At 41.6% G+C, this 19,643-nt stretch overlaps 1 protein-coding gene across 1 annotated transcript; it reads right to left on the bottom strand.

Annotated features, from left to right (window-relative positions):
- Positions 1-405: 405 nt before the first annotated feature.
- On the bottom strand, positions 406-1,867 carry LOC129594612 (uncharacterized). The gene is made up of 2 exons (XM_055491361.1): positions 1,784-1,867; positions 406-1,657 (listed from the first exon to the last, which is right to left on the bottom strand). Exons 1-2 carry the CDS (start codon positions 1,812-1,814, stop codon positions 885-887), a joined length of 804 nt encoding a protein of 267 aa, XP_055347336.1. The 5' UTR covers positions 1,815-1,867; the 3' UTR covers positions 406-884.
- Positions 1,868-19,643: the final 17,776 nt, after the last annotated feature.

Raw genomic sequence — 19,643 nt, 5'->3', positions numbered from 1 at the left:
CAAAACGTCTCGTTTTTGCACCGTCATTTTCGGCTTGAGAATTCACATGGGGTAGTTATGAATGGAGCTAGCAGAGCTTCTCGTGGGAAAATTGTTAGTCTTTTGAAAAGACTCTTTTCTGAATGGCCAAACCAAGCCGTATAATACCGAAATAATGTACCTTTATGTTTTTATGTAACAACATGCCCTTTTATTATAGTACTATATACATTATACATGGACAGTCAGTTACTGGACTAGTGACTAGTCTATCTTATTCAGAATTTTAGCTGATATGAATGTCAAGGGACAAGGTCACAAGGTACTAACACAAGGTTCTTGAAATCCTCTACAAGGGCTCATTGCCTTTATTGATATAAAACTGTTCAACTGGCAAGAGGCATTGAATTTAAGAGGAGCGGCCGAACCAGATCAATAACAACATCCGAACCTCATCAATAATAAACAAATATTCCATTACCAAAAAATCTAATTTTGTTTCATCACGCCCTGTCGACCATGGCAGATGAAATAATTTTGATTTTGATTTTTTTGATATGCTGCTTATTCTTGAACTTTTTACCATCTGCACTGTACCGCATATCATACGACTTCTAATAGGTACCAAAAACAAAATTTTTAACAGAAACATTCCTCTATGCTATCCCACCGCATATTCGTTCTAAACGCTTGGAACAATAAAATGAAAGGAAATCAAAGAAAATAAAAGCAAAAAAAATGAATCAATCAAAGAAACACAAAAAAACAGAACAAACTAGTAAAAAACTTGTTCAACGTATTGAACATGGAAATACGTGTGTACAATATTAGCTGTTGCACAAAAATATTGTACACACGTATTTCGACGATAGACTGCTTGTCGCTTTAGGGCTCAGCCTTCAGCGTTATCCCGCTGAAGGCCATGTAAGCTGCGCAGTAGCCAGTTCTTCCTGCGTAGAAGACGGACGTCCGGTAACAACCTGCCCATGTAATTTCTGGTATTTCTTTTGAATTCTGCTGAATTCCCGCTTCTTTCGATCTAAAATGCACAGGGCATTAGTCAAAATGTCAATCGGATCCCCATCCTTGGAAAGCTTGGACTCATCCCAACAGTCTTCGATGACCTTTTCAAACCGTTTCTCCATTTCGGCACCAACATCCCATAAGTCAACTTTCATTCGTGGATAGAATAAAGTAGGCGGTTCTTCACTATTCACCTCACAAGTCGCACAAGTGACCTTGTTAACCAAAGCAAAGATTTGCAGGAGCTTGTCGTTGGTGATTAATACGACAGCGGTTGACACGGTATCGTGTAACAGTTGAGCCAGTCGAACTAAGGAAAGATCAACGGAAATTCCATTGTCGACGTCGATATCCAGTCGATACAGGCACTTGCTGGATTCCTGCTGATCTTTCAGTACAGCGAGCACTAAGTCGGTGGATGCGACGCCTTTGGCTTGCGAAGTCTTGGTTTTGGCATTGTTCGTCTTGGTCTCCTGTTCGACATTGTCTGGTAGAAACAAGATGCACCGGTGGTCGTGGCACAGCGTTACAATTGCTGTTTCCAGTGCAACCTTGCGAGCTTCATCGTCATTGTACGTGCTCGAATTCAGGATCGTTGATGCCAGGTTCATGAGGATGTTGGTGTCCATAATCCCGATGAATGCTGTGCGATGATCTATAAAAATAGTGTTTGTACGTATAACTGACAAACACTGTCAAACAGCAAGCGATTTCTTAAAAATAATAAGAAAAGTCAACCTTTTATGCATTCCCAAAGAAAGCGCACCACGATATCACTTACCTGCAGTTCGGGATGTTAGTGTTGCCATCATGTGTGATGGTGACTTGGTGACCACAAGCTAAGAAGTGTATATAAGTAGCTAATGGCAGCTGGATAATAAAAAAACATCAGCGTCTCTTGTCAGCTGTTTATATACGAGCATTATGCGTAGTTATTGTCATATGAAATCTGTCCTAATTATGTTTGTGAGCTGATATGATTTGGAAACACCTGTGGTCACGAGCTGATGATGTTATTTGGTCTAGATGTGACAAGATCCAAACCAGATAACGAAAAGGGTATGTTATTAGCATTTTCTTTTGGTCAGCATTAAAATCCCTTATCGTACGGACGGTACAGTGAACGTTCTAAAGGTTGGCGTTGCAATAATTATATATGTATTTCTTCCACTAGGTACCGTCGACTGTGTTGTGTGCAATCAAACAGAAAAATGAGCATATTAAAAGCCCTTTTGCTCTAATGCTTTTTAGTTGCATCACACATCATACTGTACGTTTAAAAAAAAACTCCATTGACGGTGAGGTCGCATGCAGGTGAGGCTAACGATTCGGTGTCTCGTAGGAAACTTTGTACATTTTACACAATCTCATGATGCCTCTATACAGCCTCGTGATACCTGATGTGTTTGGTACACTATCGTTTACTGCTGTCGCAACATTGTTTACTATATAAAACGAATTAAATCTAAACAATGACTAAGAAGTACTTCGATTTTTAATTTGTACTGGCCTATGTACTACGTAGTTACTTAATTAATGCGCTACTGATAATATATGGAGACCCACTTATATATGAAGGAGGTACTCATTTTAACGGTTCTCGATAAATCGATAAACTCGACCAATGGAACTAATAGAAGCCATTGACCTTTTTGTCATTTCACTATCACGCGAACTTTGGATACGGAAAATGCGGCAAGATGTTCTTCATCTGAGTCAAAAGTTTATAAACATTATAACACGAAAGCCTGAATTTGGAACTTCATTTTATTTTTGACCGCTTATCGCACCACCGTTCTGATAGCATGATGTTGAATTGGAGCGTTCACCTGATAAAACTTCCTCATTTTTCAGTTGTTACTAGGGCTGGCACAATAAAAACCAGCGATGCAATATCAGGCGTATGTTAGTGATTTACAGTAAGTCGTTTAAGCATGAAGAGAATTGTTTCGTTAATTGTGTGTGTGGTGCTTTTTCCCCATCAAGGATTACTGTTTATATTATGCCATTATTCTGTTTTCCCGTGCAAGCTGCAACATGGTCGCGTTTCCGCAAGATGGGCCATCGACGATAGACTGCTTGGCAGTTCTTGAAACGTATGCCAAGCAGTCTATCGTTAATGTTCTATCCGGAAAAACAATCAATTAGTGATTTAGATTCGGTATCGACGAAACATCTCTTGGTGAAATTTTGCAAGATATATAAAGCAATCTACACCCGATCCTTTTACTGAAATATTATTACTTGCGTATTATCCTTTACAAATTACTATTCTTGCAGATACATAGCACATATTGCAGTACTGGTAAAGGACTGGTAACTTTTCAATTACCTATGTGTATCGTGGTCCCATATCATGTACATTCGGGTAATTATATTTACATCCTTACGCAAAAATCGGGATCAATTTATACTTGAATCTGTAGATTTGTTTTTTTAACGTTCTTAGCCGTACTCGTTTGCTGAATAAAGTGTGTGGCGCATTCATGAAAATATCTTTTACTCATCAGGTTTTTACAACTCATACTGGCATCTCATTAAGCTGCTGTTGCTCATAATTACAAGTACAAGCATTGCCATGTCACATCATCACAAAGTGCCACAGGGAAAGTTTTGTATCTCTTGCTGGTGTTCAGGCACCATAAACAGCATATTATTATAAATAACAAAGTACTGTATATGTGCCGTATATTATTTTGTTGCCGGCTTCGGAATTCAGTGTGATTATAGCGGCGGCAGTGTTCTCGGCCGTCAAAAAAGCTTATACAAAAGCTACGTTGCAACCCGTAGAAAATATAATTCGCCAAGGTCTACGCGATGTTCTCAACATAATAATAATACAACAAGAGTGCCCCAAATACCGGTATGTCGAAATAAAAAAGACGTCATCGAATCGACAGTATACACCGAAATCGATAATATACATATATGTATCTACAGACAACATCGGAGACGATCACCGGGCTTTATTTCTGTTGTTCCATCATTTCCGTTTCCTTCAGTGTATTTACTTGGACAGTAAACATTTGCAGAACACTGTGTACTTAAAACCTTTTAAGTCGAAACGATAAGAAATACATTCTCTACTACCGATATAACGATAAGAAATACTACCGATAACATTCTCGCGTTGAAATTATCTTTGGATATCTGTTGCTCCACGTTCGACTCTCGACACTTTCTCTCACAGTCGTCACAGGGTGCTATAAGGAAGTCTACTATGCCTTATTATAATAACATTTACATTAACATAATGATTGTAATTTTGTAACATGCTTCGTAGATACTAGTAATATATATTGATTTATTTTGTTGATAGAGTTTATTCTAAAATTTAAAAAAAGCAATGTTAACGTTACTATTTAATTAGTGCAGTAATATAATTAAAGAAATCGCCATACTCCGTAGCTAGCACCAACTCGACTTACACATTCGCATGATTATAAGACGTGGTCCCTGCAAAACACAGCATAGGTATTTGACTGCAAAAAATGGAACTACTCAAGTTATGATTAACAAACTTCTTTATATACAGTATTCGAACCGATGCATGTATTCAAAAATATAATACTTTACAGAGAAAAATCGTCAAGACGAAATTTGTAAAAATAAAATATTTTGCTTTAATAAGTTATTGATTTTTATAATGATCTATTTTGTAAAGAGTGTGACGTGACATGCCGGAGCTTAAGCTCAATCCACGAATTTGTATTTTGCGCTGTACATTTGGAAATTTTGCTGATCGGGCATGTGCTGATGGTTCCGTAACGGCCGTAGCGTGCTCCGGTGGATTCGGGAAATCCCAGTGCATCATCACAAATGTGTCTGCGATTTCCTTGCAATTCGCAGACCCATTTGCGATGATGCACTAAAATATGAGGGACCCTCAGTGTGTCGTGCATCGCTGCGCTGATCCGGCCTCGATTTACGCTGCACATCCACGCCAGATCGGCGCAGCGATGCCCGATCCCGGAGTAAGGACACTGCAGTCGACATCATATCTGTAAAGAATGGGGCAAAAGATTGGTGAATTTTCTGGAAAAGCTGATCGGGTAATCCACTAGAAGCGATATATAATATTCGGATCTAACATTGTGACTGCTTTGTAATGAATTTAATTTCAAGCAGTGCCGCAGTGGCCGTTTACGTGTCATTATACGTTTACTGTTGATTGCTGCGTGTCATGACCTGCAGCTATTGCTAAATTTTCGAGCAGGCAAAAACCGCACAAACCACTTTAATAATGTGGTATACAGTACCTAGCTGAGTTCAAGTTCTTCTTGAGCAATATCCATCAGTTGCCTTCAAAACATCTTCAGTACGGCTACCGTACGAATAGAGTGAATCGGCACACAGCCACGTCGCTAAGGCGTTTATTATTTCGACGGACACTAAACAATACATTATGCCAAATTACGGTCAATCCAACAATCAACCGTAGGTGGTTGCACTACCCGGCAGCGTCAACGCTATTTTACAGCCGCTGCGTAAGCTCAGATTTTGGCATTGCGAGCGTATTTCTAGTTGGTTGGGGTGGTGAATGCGCTATCTAAGTGAAATGCCCTCCATAGAAGAGATAGATAACTGAAGAAAACATTAGCCGTTGTTTCGCTGTAGTTTTTGTTGTTCTCGGTCTGAATCTCTGAATCGATTGTTTCATCGCTTTGTCCAGCCTCTCAGATACCTACTGGGATTCTGCTGGTAGTGGATGTTGTTGTCGTCGCGATGGTTAACGTTATCGCAAACCTTACATTCCTCTATATATATACAGACTGTATAATGGTGACCTTATATTCTTTCGAACGTACTTAGCTACAATCGTCGAAGCACTGAATAAGCAGTTCAGGCTGAAATGCTCTGGCAGAATCATTTCCCTACCAGCTAATACATTTTCAAAAATACAAAAATATCTCGCATAACATATGTAAAGGAAGCCGGAAAAGTGCCCGTCAAATCATCACTGGTGGAAATTTCATGATCCATTAAGTTGCGGGCAATGAAATCGTTCCTTTGAGGCAACACCCTTTTGTGTTACCCTTAATATGCTCGAATACGGGTTGGCAGGCGGTAAATATTAAATTACGCTTTGCGCATGAATTTTCTCGCGAAATTTGTTAAGGCGTAGTTGGAATTACCGTAAATCTATGTGCATAAACCAAGCCGTTTCTTTGTAACAGCCCGGCGCCAGGCGTACAAATCCTCACAGCACAGCACGCCTCCACAACCTATTACTGAGCTGCCAGTTCCCGAAGACGATAGGCGAAAGAAAGGCTGGCTTTTGCTGCGCAGCGACCTAATCTTACAATTGTGCTTAAGAGGAAGCTGTTTTATTCAAGACTACAATTATTCTGTCAAGACCTTTACATTTCTATAGCGTATTTACGTATGACACCCAGGAACCCCTAACAGATACAATTTCCATGCATTCGCCACGCGGTGGATACTTTGAGAGAAATGCACAGCAATTGAGTAATGATCAAACTGAGATATAAAAACCTCATTAAATCCATTACTTTTTTCTCAACTTGCGCGTACTTGTTAGTCTCACACGAGGATTTGTTGAAGTCTAAAATACTGAAAATGAACAGCTCCACAGTTTCCACACCGAACAGCAACGCTTCATCACTGTATCCGGCATACCAAACCGAGTATGCGGCTTATCTAGCCTTCACCCTGATCATTTCCATCGCGGGATTCCTTTTATCCACGACTTTTCTCATTGTTCTCTTACGCCGGCGAAAATTATTCGCAAGTTTGCGATATTTAATCCTTAGCCAAACCATAGCAGAAATCATGCTGAACGGTTTCTTCCTACCATCCTCCAGCATTGGCCTTTATGCTGCAGAAACCAGCAGACGGCGCAATATTTTCTTCAATGACACCTTCTGCTTGTACCATTCTTTCTTCTTCGTCGTGTTCATCGGCACCACAATGTGGGGATTGTTTACACTCGCCCTAAACCGTTACTTCGCTGTTATTATCACACGACCACGCCTCTATCAGCGCTGGACATCGCCAACGGTTCAACTTGTCCAGGTGGCATTGATCTGCGCTCTGAGTGTCCTTCTGAATGTCAACTATTTTTTCATACCCAACGCGATAGTGCCTGTCGTACAGCCGCTCCGCCAGTGCCGCTCTCGACCCACCGCGTGGTTCACTTTGCGACAAGCGATGGGGTCGTATTTACCGTTGACATTAACTGCAATTCTGTATATTATGATTGCACTGAAACTGATGCAGGAACGGCGCTGGCAACGCCGGCAAGTCGGACTCAAGGTACCGGACGCTGTTACGCAATCCAGCGCGCACGCTCGCCGCATTGCGTTAGCAAAAATCCTGTTCACCAACGCCTTGATTCACAGCGTCGCGCTGTTCCTTTATCCCGTGGTGAAAAGCCTGCACGGCGGGATTGACGCGAATCCGCTAACGGCTTTGTGGTTTCGTAGTGTTTTCAATGCCGGTTTGATCTCGTCACCGGTAATGCGTAAAACTATTGCTACTTTTAATAAATGTCTAATAATATATTTACGTTTTTCATTGCAGGTGAGCTTTTTTGTTATGAGTCGGGAATGCCAGCAGGATGCTCAGCGGTTGTTTTGCTGTAAGAGAATTGTGGAGAGGGATTACAGTGGAACAGACCGAAACAACTCCTTGCCGATGTATAGCAGCCGACAAGCGCCAACTCGCACTAATACAACTGTACAGTCACCGACGCGTGTGCAGTCACCCGTTTAAGGGCCAAGAAGGACAACCGATTCACCACTTGTGTTGTCAGAAATATCTATGTACATTTTCCTAACTTTTTGCATACGCTTTAAAAAAATTTTGCTGTACCGGCATTTCAACTTGGAAAACATAATTATTTCAGCCATACCGGTTTTGAGACCATCCTCGTAAATCGCAATCGTAGAAATAAGCACGCAGATACATTGAAAAGTTTACTTTTATAAGGTATTTAATAACACAAGTAAGACAATATGAATAGCTCTTGCATGAACGTATTAAATGGTCACTGATTTTCGAAGTTAAAGAGAATTTTTACCATGGTAGCAAAATCAAAATTAAGATGAATATTTTTTTAAATTCAGCAGTTGTAATGAGAAAGGTCACATCTATCACTGGGACCTGTTGCACTTAAGAACTAGCTTTGTAAGTTTTTGAAAGTAATAAAACCTAATCTGAGACTAATTTTTGTTTAGTGTCTGCAGTATAAGTCTCCTTCTTGTTTCTATGTTGTGAATGGTTTATGGAAATACAAATATTCAGATAACGCACTCTACTACTTTCCAATATTCTCCGTTTTCTTTTCTCGGCATCTTTATTCAAATGCTTACACAAAAAAAGAATTCGAGAAAACTAAATTTTCTCGATTTAGTTTTCTGGTGATTCATTGACTGATGACGAAGTTGTTGCGGCTGACTTAAAAGCAATGGGCAACTGTATCCTGCTGGTTGAAGCAAAAGCTATACATTAGACAATCCTCTTCGGTATGGGTCATGCTCTGTAACAGGTCATTTGCACATCGCATCGAGAATCGTAGAAACGGATGCAGAAAACCTCGCTGCAGGGGTTAATTTTATAAACGGACACAAGCTTGACAGCTGCCATTTCACACTCCCGATGTTTCGCGCCGCGCAATGGTAATATTTTCAGTTACACAGTTTTTAGTATACGCTAAACGTAAGCAAAATTTTGAGCACTGGCCAATTCTTTCGTGTATCAAGTGCAGAGACGATAATCGACGATCCCCATCAAAATGACCACGGAGAGGCAGATTGTCATCAGTGAACGAACCAGCCAAAACACCGCGCACTTCACCCTGAAATGGACCATTGACCATTTCGCCGCCTACCGCAACGACTCCGCCGGTACTTTGTACAACGACGGCATCACTATGACCGAGCTAGGATTCGGTGAGCCCCTGAAAGGTCGCTGGAAAATTGGCGTAGTACCCTGCCACAAAGTCATAGAAAAATCCGTGGAAAAGCGTTTTGTGGGGATTGTGCTGAAACTGGTCGATGAAGCTGATGGCGACAATTACAACGGTCCATTTCAGCTGCATGCCGAATTCGACGTTTGGTACGATACTTATCGTCATTATCTAAAGCTAAGCGCTTATTGTGCTAAGGCCTCAAATCAGGACTCTGTAAATATTTAGCGATTCTGTCTCCATTTTGAGCGGCCTAAGTTTATGCAAATAACTTATGCTGTTACAGCTAAAAATATAATTTTCAGCCCTACGAATCCCAGGTTACATGAAAGAAAACTGGTGGCAACAATGCAAAAGTACCTATACGCAATTAATGAATCATTCGTTGTAGTTTGACTACCGGTGAATCCATGACCATCATTCACCAGCAGCGGGAAGCAGCCGTGTTTTACAGACAGAGCAATTTCTGGTACAACAACCGCTTCGTTCGCCAGGACCGCCTGTTGGGCTCAGGTCGGCGCCGAGGTCTCATCCAGGACAACATGATCACCATCACCATGGACATCACGATGTACGACCAGGCCAATGTCTCCCGCATCCCCGAGCTGGCGGCTACGTCGCTCTGTCAGAAGGCATTTCTCCAACGCCAGCACCGCTATTGGCAGTCGGAGCACCATCGGGACACGGCGGATTTCGTCCTGCGCACCAGCGACGGGACCGGCTTCCCGGTGCACCGTTTTCTGCTGGCGGCGCATTCACCGGTCTTTGCCGCCATGTTTACCCACAGTTCCCTGGAGAAACAGAACGCCAGCTGTGATCTGACGGATATGGACAAGGAGAGTGTGGAAGTGCTGTTGGCGTATGTCTATGCGTGTGATATCACAGAGGTCACCGTGGATAACGCCGAGAAGGTGCTGATCATGGCGGATAAGTATCAGATTCTGGATCTGCGCGGAGTGTGCGAGAATATCCTGGCTAGTAATGTTGTGGCGCAGAATGCTGAACACTATCTGGAACTGGCCAATCAGCGGAAGCTTTCTGTGCTGCAGTATGCGGCTCGGAAAGCCACTCTTCAAGCCAAAGTACCGCAATCAACGGAGGAGAAAGAGCGCGTCGGGCTGTTTAACTCGCTGTCTGAATACTTTTCAGCCGAGCGGTATATAGTGTCAATTCCACTTTCACTTTTATTTATGCTGGTAGGTTATTTGTGTAATCGGTTACTCAGTTTTCTGCTGCTGAAAAAGTAACGACATCGGTCTTTGTAATTGTGTTTTTGCGTTTTTGAATTATTTATGAAGCGCTTATGGGTTTGCTAAATACGAATAATCTGTGCAGTGCAAAATGTGGAATTAGCAGGTGTGGAGCTGACTTACTTTTAACTTACCGTTATAATTTGTTGGTGTTTGTACGTCCTCGAAACCGGCTCACATAAACAGGGCTAGATAATATGCATAATAATTGCCTGAACGTTATCTGTTAAACGTCATATTTAAAGCCAGCAATTATGAATTAATGGTTATGACGCCTATGCGGATCGACGTAAAGGATATTCTCGAATTTTCCGTGATGACTTCGCACTCTTTCCTGAGTTGAAAGGAATCAGACGATGGTGTTGTTATTTGTGTACAAGTTTTTAATCTCCTGTATCAAGATAATTATGGAGTATCTAGCGACGATTGAACCGAAACTGGAGCCATATTCGTCAGCGGTAAATTAGCTTACGAAGAATGAATCCTAGAGCACCCGCCCCACTCAGCGTCGGGACATTTGCATTTCGAACTGTTTACTGGTTACCGGATATGATGCGGAAGAGAGCATTGTGACTGAAATTGCCCGACAGCGATACGCTTACGACGCACCGTTAAGATGTGTATTCTACTGGTCTATTCAAGTCCCGCTAGGCTGTTCTACATTCAAGAATGAAAAGGACAGTGTAAACACGTAGGTGTTGGCACTTAGCCAGCTAATTTACTCTAGATACTACTTGCTATTTTGATGATGTCTACGACAATGAATTCTTCAGATTTTTTTCCCACCAAAAACATTTCTTATGCTTTTCCAACCAAAAACATTTCTTCTTACCATCTGTACAAATCTGAATACGCTGCGTACTTAACAGTGACTTTCATCGTCGTTAGCTTAGATTGCGTCTTGTCCGCGACTTTCTTAGCAGTTCTCGTCCGCCGCCATAATCTCTTCTCCAGTTCGAGGTTTCTCATCCTCAACCAAACCATCGCGGAACTAATGCTAAACGGTTTCCTTCTACCCGCAGCCGCAGTTGGCGCTTACGTTGCGGAAACGGATCCACAGGGGCGCAGTCCCTTCTTCGGACCGGCGTTTTGTCAACACGAGACATTTCCCTACGTCATCACCGTCACGGTGACCATGTGGGGGCTCTTCACTCTGGCACTCAACCGCTTCTTCGCCATCTTCATCGTCCGGCCGCATCTGTATCAGAGATGGACATCTACAGCTGTTCAGCTAATCCAAATAAGCTGTGTTTGGACCGGAAGCGTACTGTTGCATTTGTATGTGTATTTCATTCCTAATTCGCTGGTTATGACCATACAGCCGCTACGACAATGTCGCACTGTCCCGATGCCGTGGTTTACCGTGAAACAAGCCGTTGGGACTTATTTACCGTTGTCGCTGACGGCGGCCCTATATACCATGATTGTGCTGAAGCTGGTAAAGGAAAAGCAGAAACAACATCCGGAGATTCCACCGGCCAAACGACGTCAGTCCCATGCAGATTCTCGCCGAATATCATTAGCAAAGATCCTGGGTGTCAATGCGCTAGTGCACTGCGCGGCGTTTCTCATGTATCCGGTCATCGTGGGATTGTACGGCGGGTCGGGGATCCCTGATCCGGTGGTGGCGCTGTGGTTTCGCACGATTTTCCATGCCGGATTGTTGGCTTCTCCGGTACATGTATTTGTGCATTGTATAATCGCATTAAGTGTTGCACTGTACAGTAATTATTTTGTACTGTACATTACATAATAATTGTGCTGGAGTAATGTAGTAACGCTTAATTGAACGCATTTGCAGGTAACGTTTCTCGTGATGAATCGAGAATGCCGCGAAGAAGCTGGCAGGTTGTTCTGGCGCAGACGAAGTCGACCAAACAAAAGGATAGATTATACTCGAGATCGCACAGGAAATCCATCACTGTCGTTGACGGTCACTCAGAAGAATCGTATCCCTAGTCCGTTCTGCGATTAGGGCAATCGCGGTAGCTACCTTTGGGCAACGCAGCCTAGGTCGGGTCGGAAGGATCATACCCGACGTGGAAGTAATTATTGATTAATATTTAATATTGTCGTTATTTTCAATTCGGCGTACAAAATTACGAGCAGGATTACATTAATTACGAGCAGGATTAATAACTATATTTTTTTGAGAATTCTTATAATTATTATGCGGCGCTGTCACGTCGCCCCCGCTTATTCGGAAATGGGCACTAATTACATGCGTACACATATTTTTGATTTCGTCCATTCAGAGTTGTGCCCAAATTGTTGCACATGATAAACCCTGTTTTATGCAGAATAAAAAATTTATTAAAACCTCTGTCCTATGTGCAGGGGACAACGAAAAGCAAAGAATGCAGCGGAACCTTATTTTAATAATTATACCTTGGACTGTAAAAGGAACTTGGGCCGCTGCTGTATGTAAATACTATGGAAGTGAACACGCTGGAACTTTAACTGGGTGTCCGGTACACTGTAACATAGGGGGATCTTGTTAATATGAATACACTTGCGTAATATGTCACATTTTTCATTTCTCAACTCGAAGCATTCGTGCTGATATACAGTCTGTACCTGCAAGCTACACGCAGTCATGCCAAGACAGACTGAATTCTTGATAAAACATCCGCAAATAGAAGGCCACCGTTCGAAGAATACGGTTGCTGAAATTCACTGATCGTTGCTGAGAACAGAAGCCGTGCAACGATTTCCATTGTCGAATGCAAATGCACGGTACTATGTATCTGTTTTCTTAGTCAGTCGTTCTACGGCAGTAGCCAGACGTTAATTAAATGCTGGTTTTATTTACCGATAATATTGTGATAATTGTTTTAATTTTATAGATCCCTGCGTCGGTTTGCACTGCAATACAGATACTAGCCACGGCTACAAAATAATCGTGGATGCGGCCGCATTTAAGATGGCGCTCTTCATAGCTCTCCTGTTTGTTATCCTCGGCCACTCGATGGCCATAATGACAAAGCTTTCCCCCAGCAAGCCCGGGGATGACGAAAGCCGGGCAGTCGCCTTGCAAGGATTTATGTTCGGTCTGGACGCCAACAATACACCACCGGCTCTCCACTGCGGCCCCGGTATGGCTCAGGAAAACCTTCAGGTCAACAGCTACCAGACGCTAAAGCAGAAGGATGGCTCGCTTTATTTTATGAAGGTAACAATAGCGCCGGCGCATTCTCACAGTCACTTTTATTTGCCTTTGTGTATGAGGGTATATGCGTTATTTTACAGCTTATTGGTTTGATCGGTTACTCGAGTTGTACGAAGATGATTTGCTTGGCTGACGTTATCGCAAAAAATGCAATTTCCTAATATTTTGCTAGGTTGATCTGTTCATTCCCATAAAAACTGGTAATACCTTCAAGTTCAAGACGGTCCGTAACAGAGAACTGGACATCTTCAGACCGGATTTCCCCGACATTCAGCATTTTAAATTACCTATTGTCAAGAAAAACCCTTGTGATGGCCTTAAACTTAATTTGCCGGCGAAAGCGTCCGGAGTGCACCGTAGCTAAGCGTAGTGTCCATGTTTACTGTTAATGGCCAAAACTTATCAGTTTTTCGGATCGGAGCTGTGACTGTGCTTAGGCGCTGCAGTGACGGCGCTATCGGAAATTCTGTTTTGCAGTTTTTGCTGTAGATACGTTTTTGAAGGCCGCGGCACTGTTCAGAATATCAGCCAATTAAAACCCAGTGATATGCTTTCGTGCAAAAATGTAATGTGTGCTTCTGTAAAAAGTGTTGGAATTACGTATTCACATGATCTGATAATATTTTGTAAAAGCAGTCAAATCCGCTTGCCTCCATTTTGTTGCATGTGCATAAGGTACTGTACAATAATCGTTTGCGTTAATAATCATCAGAATACACCTGCAAAGTTAATCCATCAGACAAAAGCCATAAAATAACATAAATCGTTATCAATGGTTTGCCATAGATTCTTCATAAATCTGCACATTTACTGTGTCATTTCACAGCTTGCATTGATCCGCAGTTGTTACTATAAATGCTTCGGATGTACAGTGCCGTAAAATGCCTGTGGTTTTTTGTATTTACTGTCCAGCTAATACCCGTCTCTTGACCTTTTGAATTGGTTTAATCATAAAGTACGATCGCATGTATAAAGAATGATTCTAATTTCTGAAAGGCTTGGCTATGCTGTTTCAGTAGCGGGAATCGCGCTGCACTCTCAAATTTAAACCTAGAAGCGCTGCTGTAGTTTGTATGTGTATAAATCGCATTGTCAGAATGGGTTTGTGCTACAAATGTGTCCGCTTTACTGCCTTGCTGGGATGGCTCTGCATAACAGCGGACCCCAAAAAGGCAAACGCAGAATCCCTGGTTCCCGAAATCCGCCAGTACTACAACACATCGCCAGCTCAAACGTGTGGTGTACCCAATACAGTAAAGGGACAACAGGGAAATCGCCCGGATCTGGTAAGCACCGTTGCTGCCAATATCATTATAATGAATATTATAACAATTTGTAACCGCGAGAAACCTCTATTAAATAATAAGCTGTATGGGGGATACTTATGGAAGATGGAAGGATCTTATGGAAGATTAAATGGAAGTACCCCATAAATGGTACTAAAATACTTGAGATGCACGAGAACGTTTGTTTTCGCGCACTTCAGAACACTTTGGATACATTTGCGTAAAAACCGTGAGTTCGTAATTGCAGTGTGCATTCGGCGTTACGTGCAGTTCCCAAAAGTCTAAGAATTTAAACGAATTTGTTTAAATATTTTCCCGTAAACGCACTCTAAGTCTAAGTATGATTATCATTCTTACACCCCTTGAAGTTTTGAAAAAAGTAAAAAGTTTTGATACTCAATTAAAAATTTCAACACCATATTCGCTGACCATTTGCGTTCACTGCAGATCGAAGGTACGTGGTACATTTACCGGCAAACAGCACCGGCTCTAGTCAATTCGTACTTCCCCATAACCGGACTGCAGCAAACCCACGATCCGTCAACGGGTGTACCGGCAAAAAGCGTGTGGTATAAATGGTTGGCATACAACGCTGATAATACGACGTGTGCGCACTTCTTGTGGGCCGGCTACCTGACTTCCGACGGCAAACAGCTGGGCGAAATGTCAGCCGAATCGGATGGCTATATACCAAGTACGAGTATGACAAAACTTGCATGCTAGAGTAGTTATCTGTACGTCATTTCCGTTTAAAGAGGAAGATCCTCTCATAAAAATAATTAATTGAATGAAATTTAAATTAAACCTTCCAAGAAGTTTTATAACAAAACAAACTTAAAACTTTATCTCACAAACAAAAACAACAAATTAAACACACAAAATTAAACAAGTTTGTTAGATAAAGTTTTATGTTTGTTTTGTTATACGACTCCTTGGAAGATTATCACCGATATGATAATTTGATATGATATAATGTATGCTTTCAGGACCTGATGATTACACCACAATTTTCAATAATTACAACGTCTTCGGCTTGGATTATCAGTGCTCGAAACCGAATTACACGACAGGCATTTGTGATCAGGTGCTATTTTATGTCAACGTCCGAACGCGACCGGATGAGTTGTCGATGGAAGCGATGCAGCAAATCGACGACGCCGTATCGGCGCTACTGAAGCCGTACTGCATGTCATTGAACGATATCCCCAGAAATCCCTGGACGAATACTCTGCCACTTTGTGCCGATGTGCCAATACCCGATTGCTTTCAAAAAAGAATAACGGGATATCAGAATTCAGTGCTTTGACGATCCATTTTTTACTTATGGAGAATAAATTAAATTTTAAAATATTGTAGAACATAATATGCTTTGGCAGGCTGCAGTGCTCCGTGTTGCAGATTGATACACTTAAAAATCCAGAGTAGCACTTAAGATGCCGGGTGAAGTTGTGCAATGGTGACCAACACAATGTCATTATTTTTATTATAAAGTATGCTGTATAGTGTATACATACGTAGAAGCACGTAATACAGAAATATATATTTGTACGTATCAATAATGTTTGCTGCATCAATGTATTATTAATTTTAGCCATGCTGGTTAAGTCTTTCGCGCTGGCATTATATGGTTATTCTTTGAGTGGAGTTTTAAGAACCTGTTTCACACTTTTCTTAGTGCTAACACCGCGAAGTCCATTTTGAAATATGCATAATAGAATGCACTCGTGGCCAACAACACACCGGAGCGACTGCATCTCTGCTAAAAATGAATAATTCTGAAATAAATCTACTGTACAATGTATCTGTAGATACACTTACAGCATGTTTACTGCATTTAACCGATCTGATTGGTGTCTTGTGTTCACTTCCGGAAAACAATGCGATATACCATTTATTGTCTTGGGCAACAAGGAAACTGACCCGATATGTAGCAATGCCACAAATTGGGACATTTTCCTTGTTTTCCAAAACAATAATTGTTACAGTAACACAACAAGCATAATTTGTACGCCAATTCGAATTCAAATAAAACTGATCGCCAGTTTCTCAATAAAGGCAAGATTCACAATATATAACGTACATAAGGTGCTTTGGACGATAGCTATCTTCCAAAGCACCTTCTACTATAGTAGAAGTTTACTATTTACACTAGAAGCTAAAATGCAGATTGATTTCTATTCAATTTCTGCTCGTCTCCGTCGCATATTCTATATAGTTTGTAGATACACAATGTATGTATGTATTTGTATCCGTTCAAATCCAGAGAGATTACTGATATTTAACGGGTCAGGACGTTAAGCCGATCCCCATCCGCCCCTATTTGTTGCTAAATTTCTAAAATTTGGGCGAAATTTGCACAGTGCCTTTGCCATTAAGGTATTAAAAGACTTATGTAGAAAAGAATTTTTTGTTAAAAATGTAAAAATTTTTGCATTTCTTGCAGTTTGACACTCAATGCCGTTTCTACAATACTTTTATTATCTGCGTCTGCGAAGAGAGTGATTCTTCGCTAGGCGCCAGAATTTCTGCAGGTTGATTGTTTTAAATGATGTCAGTAGCGCAAACGCAGACGGAATTCAAGCAAAATACTTATTTTTTCCATTGCAGGCAAAGTGTGGCCAGTACTTGTAATAGTGTTTCTCATTGCAGACTTTCACTTTATCTGCATAATGCATTAGGCATTAACACAAAAGAACTCGTGGGTACCTTAAACAATAAATGCGTTATATGGCGCGATGTTATGACCTGTCCACAATAAAATTGTTCCATTTTACTCTTGAGGGAACGCGCTTGTTTCTTGTCTACAACTGGCAAATGGTCAGCGAGTGCAGTGTTGTATTACCAGGCTTTTCCTATATAAGGCCCTTGCTAAAATTGAATGCGTTCATATGCATTCGATTGGTACTCGCATCCACGGTTCGACATTTTCCTTATTCTACTTACAGATACACATTATTAATTTTAGCGTTGACAGTTTTAAGGGGAGGGCTATGAGATGAAAGTGGGTCTGGGAAAACATGAATAAGTTTAAAACAACTGAAAGAACACTGTTGCTATTGTTATGACTGCAGGCGCAAAAGGTTTGGCTACACAATGGTGTGCTGCGATCTTGTCTGCGCTCTGTCTAGACAGAGCTATTCAAGAAACAAAGAAAAAACTTTGGAATCAAAAGCTGAATGAGAAAGTTTTTTCGAATTAGATGCAATACACATCGTTAAATGTGTTTTAGCCTGGAAAGCTTATATTCTCCAACATGTTAATAAAAATGTTGTTAGTTTACAAAAAATTGAGAAAAACACTTTTGAAAAGTGTTTTTTGAGTTTACTCAAACACGCTTTGTTGGACTACAGCGGAGTGTCGGTATATAAGCTTTCTAGAAAATAACACATTATCTGATGCCCATTTGGAAAGTGTAGGAAGTTTAACAATGAAGTTATCGATTTTTAAAGCCCTTTAACTAGTTTTTGGAAAACGTCAGCTGAATGGAGGGCTTGTTGACTGGACGGCAGCAATGTGTGCCAGAGCCGGCTACCCATGCCCGCGCTGTGCATAAAGAGATCAGACAGGACATAGCTTGCGAGGGAAGAATGGGTTTGCTCCGGCCACAGGACAGTATTTGATGTTCTGTCTGAGATCTTCTGTGGCATATCTGCCATGTGGCTGGCCATGGCTAGCCGATAACATCAGTGCATTTACTGCGCCGCTGCTGACCCGCCTTGCTTTTTAACTGATAACTTGTGATCACAGTATACTATATCTTATCGGGACACACTCTCTGGAAGCCCGAAAATTTTCCTACAAGCTGATGTTAAAATTTGAAACATATTAAACGAAAAGTCATCTCATAGTGGTCCCCTTAAGGGTTGCTGCGTCAATTACGTATTCTACAGACTCTTCGCTTTCAGTTTAGCAGATATTCCAGAATGCAGAAATTTGCGGTAAGTGTAAATCAGATGTTTCACATGGTGTTTTATTTGCGTTACTTCCTACTCTGTACACAAGAAAATGGTTCTGCATTTAATTTCAGCTAATCAGCGCATTGGCTGCATAATAATAAGAATACATAATAGTAATACTGCATAATATTAATAACGATACTGCATAATGATGCTCGTATATGCACATACGGTGACATACCGTACAGTACAGTTTCCAGTGGGCTGTTTATTTTCATAATGTACGACTCTGAAATTTCTGTGTCCATGCACCGTTTTTCTTCCGTTTACTACTGAATTTCTTTAAAGGTCATTCTCCTGTTGGCCTTTGCTGCCGCTGCCTCTGCCCAGTTCTTGGGCGGTTTGGGTGGAATGGGCGGATTTGGAGGCCTAGGTGGATTTGGCGGTATGGGCGGCATTAGCGGTTTGGGTGGCATCGGTGGACTGGGCGGTATGGGCTACGGCGGACTGGGTGGTGGATTAGGCGGTATGGTGGATTCCCCGGCATGGGCATGATGGGCGGTCTAGGCGGTGGTTTAGGCGGACTTCCGATGGCGGGCGGCATCGGTGGACTCCAAGGCGGCCATGGATGGGGCGCTGCCGCTCCCATGGTGGCTGTTGCTCCCGTGCAGACCGCCACCGGATGGGGACGCAAGTAGCCGACTCAGAATCTTATTGCATGTTCTTGTTGTGTTCTTAATACGTGTTGTACCGGTACTGTCGGAATGCAGTCATAAATCATAATTGTATGGAAATCCAGTGTTACCGTAGATGTGCATATTCGTCGGAAAATCCTGCTTATGTTTGCCGTATAGTAAATGACTGATTTTATTCTTATGCGTTTGTTTAATTATTGTGCTTATGGCTTCGTATGTTGAATACCGGAATGATCCTTAAAAATTGTAAAATCCAAAAAATCATAAAATCGTGAAATTGTATGGTGGTAGTTTTACTGAACCCTTTTTCCTTGTTATATACAGTACTGTAAGTACACACTGCGATATGATTATCAGCGGAGAACGAAAACGTAACATACAAAATATTATTTTCCTATTCTTTTACGTGCGACCA

The sequence above is a fragment of the Paramacrobiotus metropolitanus genome, unplaced genomic scaffold, assembly GCF_019649055.1.
Source record: "Paramacrobiotus metropolitanus isolate TYO unplaced genomic scaffold, Prichtersi_v1.0 Parri_scaffold0000070, whole genome shotgun sequence".
Taxonomy (NCBI): domain Eukaryota; kingdom Metazoa; phylum Tardigrada; class Eutardigrada; order Parachela; family Macrobiotidae; genus Paramacrobiotus; species Paramacrobiotus metropolitanus.
The sequence above is the reverse complement of the archived record's forward strand: the minus strand, read 5'-3'. Positions and strand labels throughout refer to the sequence as shown.

Coding starts and splice junctions, on each gene's coding strand:
- LOC129594612 (XM_055491361.1), bottom strand. CDS start 1,814: ATGATGGCAACACTAACATCCCGAACTGCAG. Junction 1,658..1,783: donor ACTAACATCCCGAACTGCAG/GTAAGTGATATC, acceptor CTATTTTTATAG/ATCATCGCACAGCATTCATC.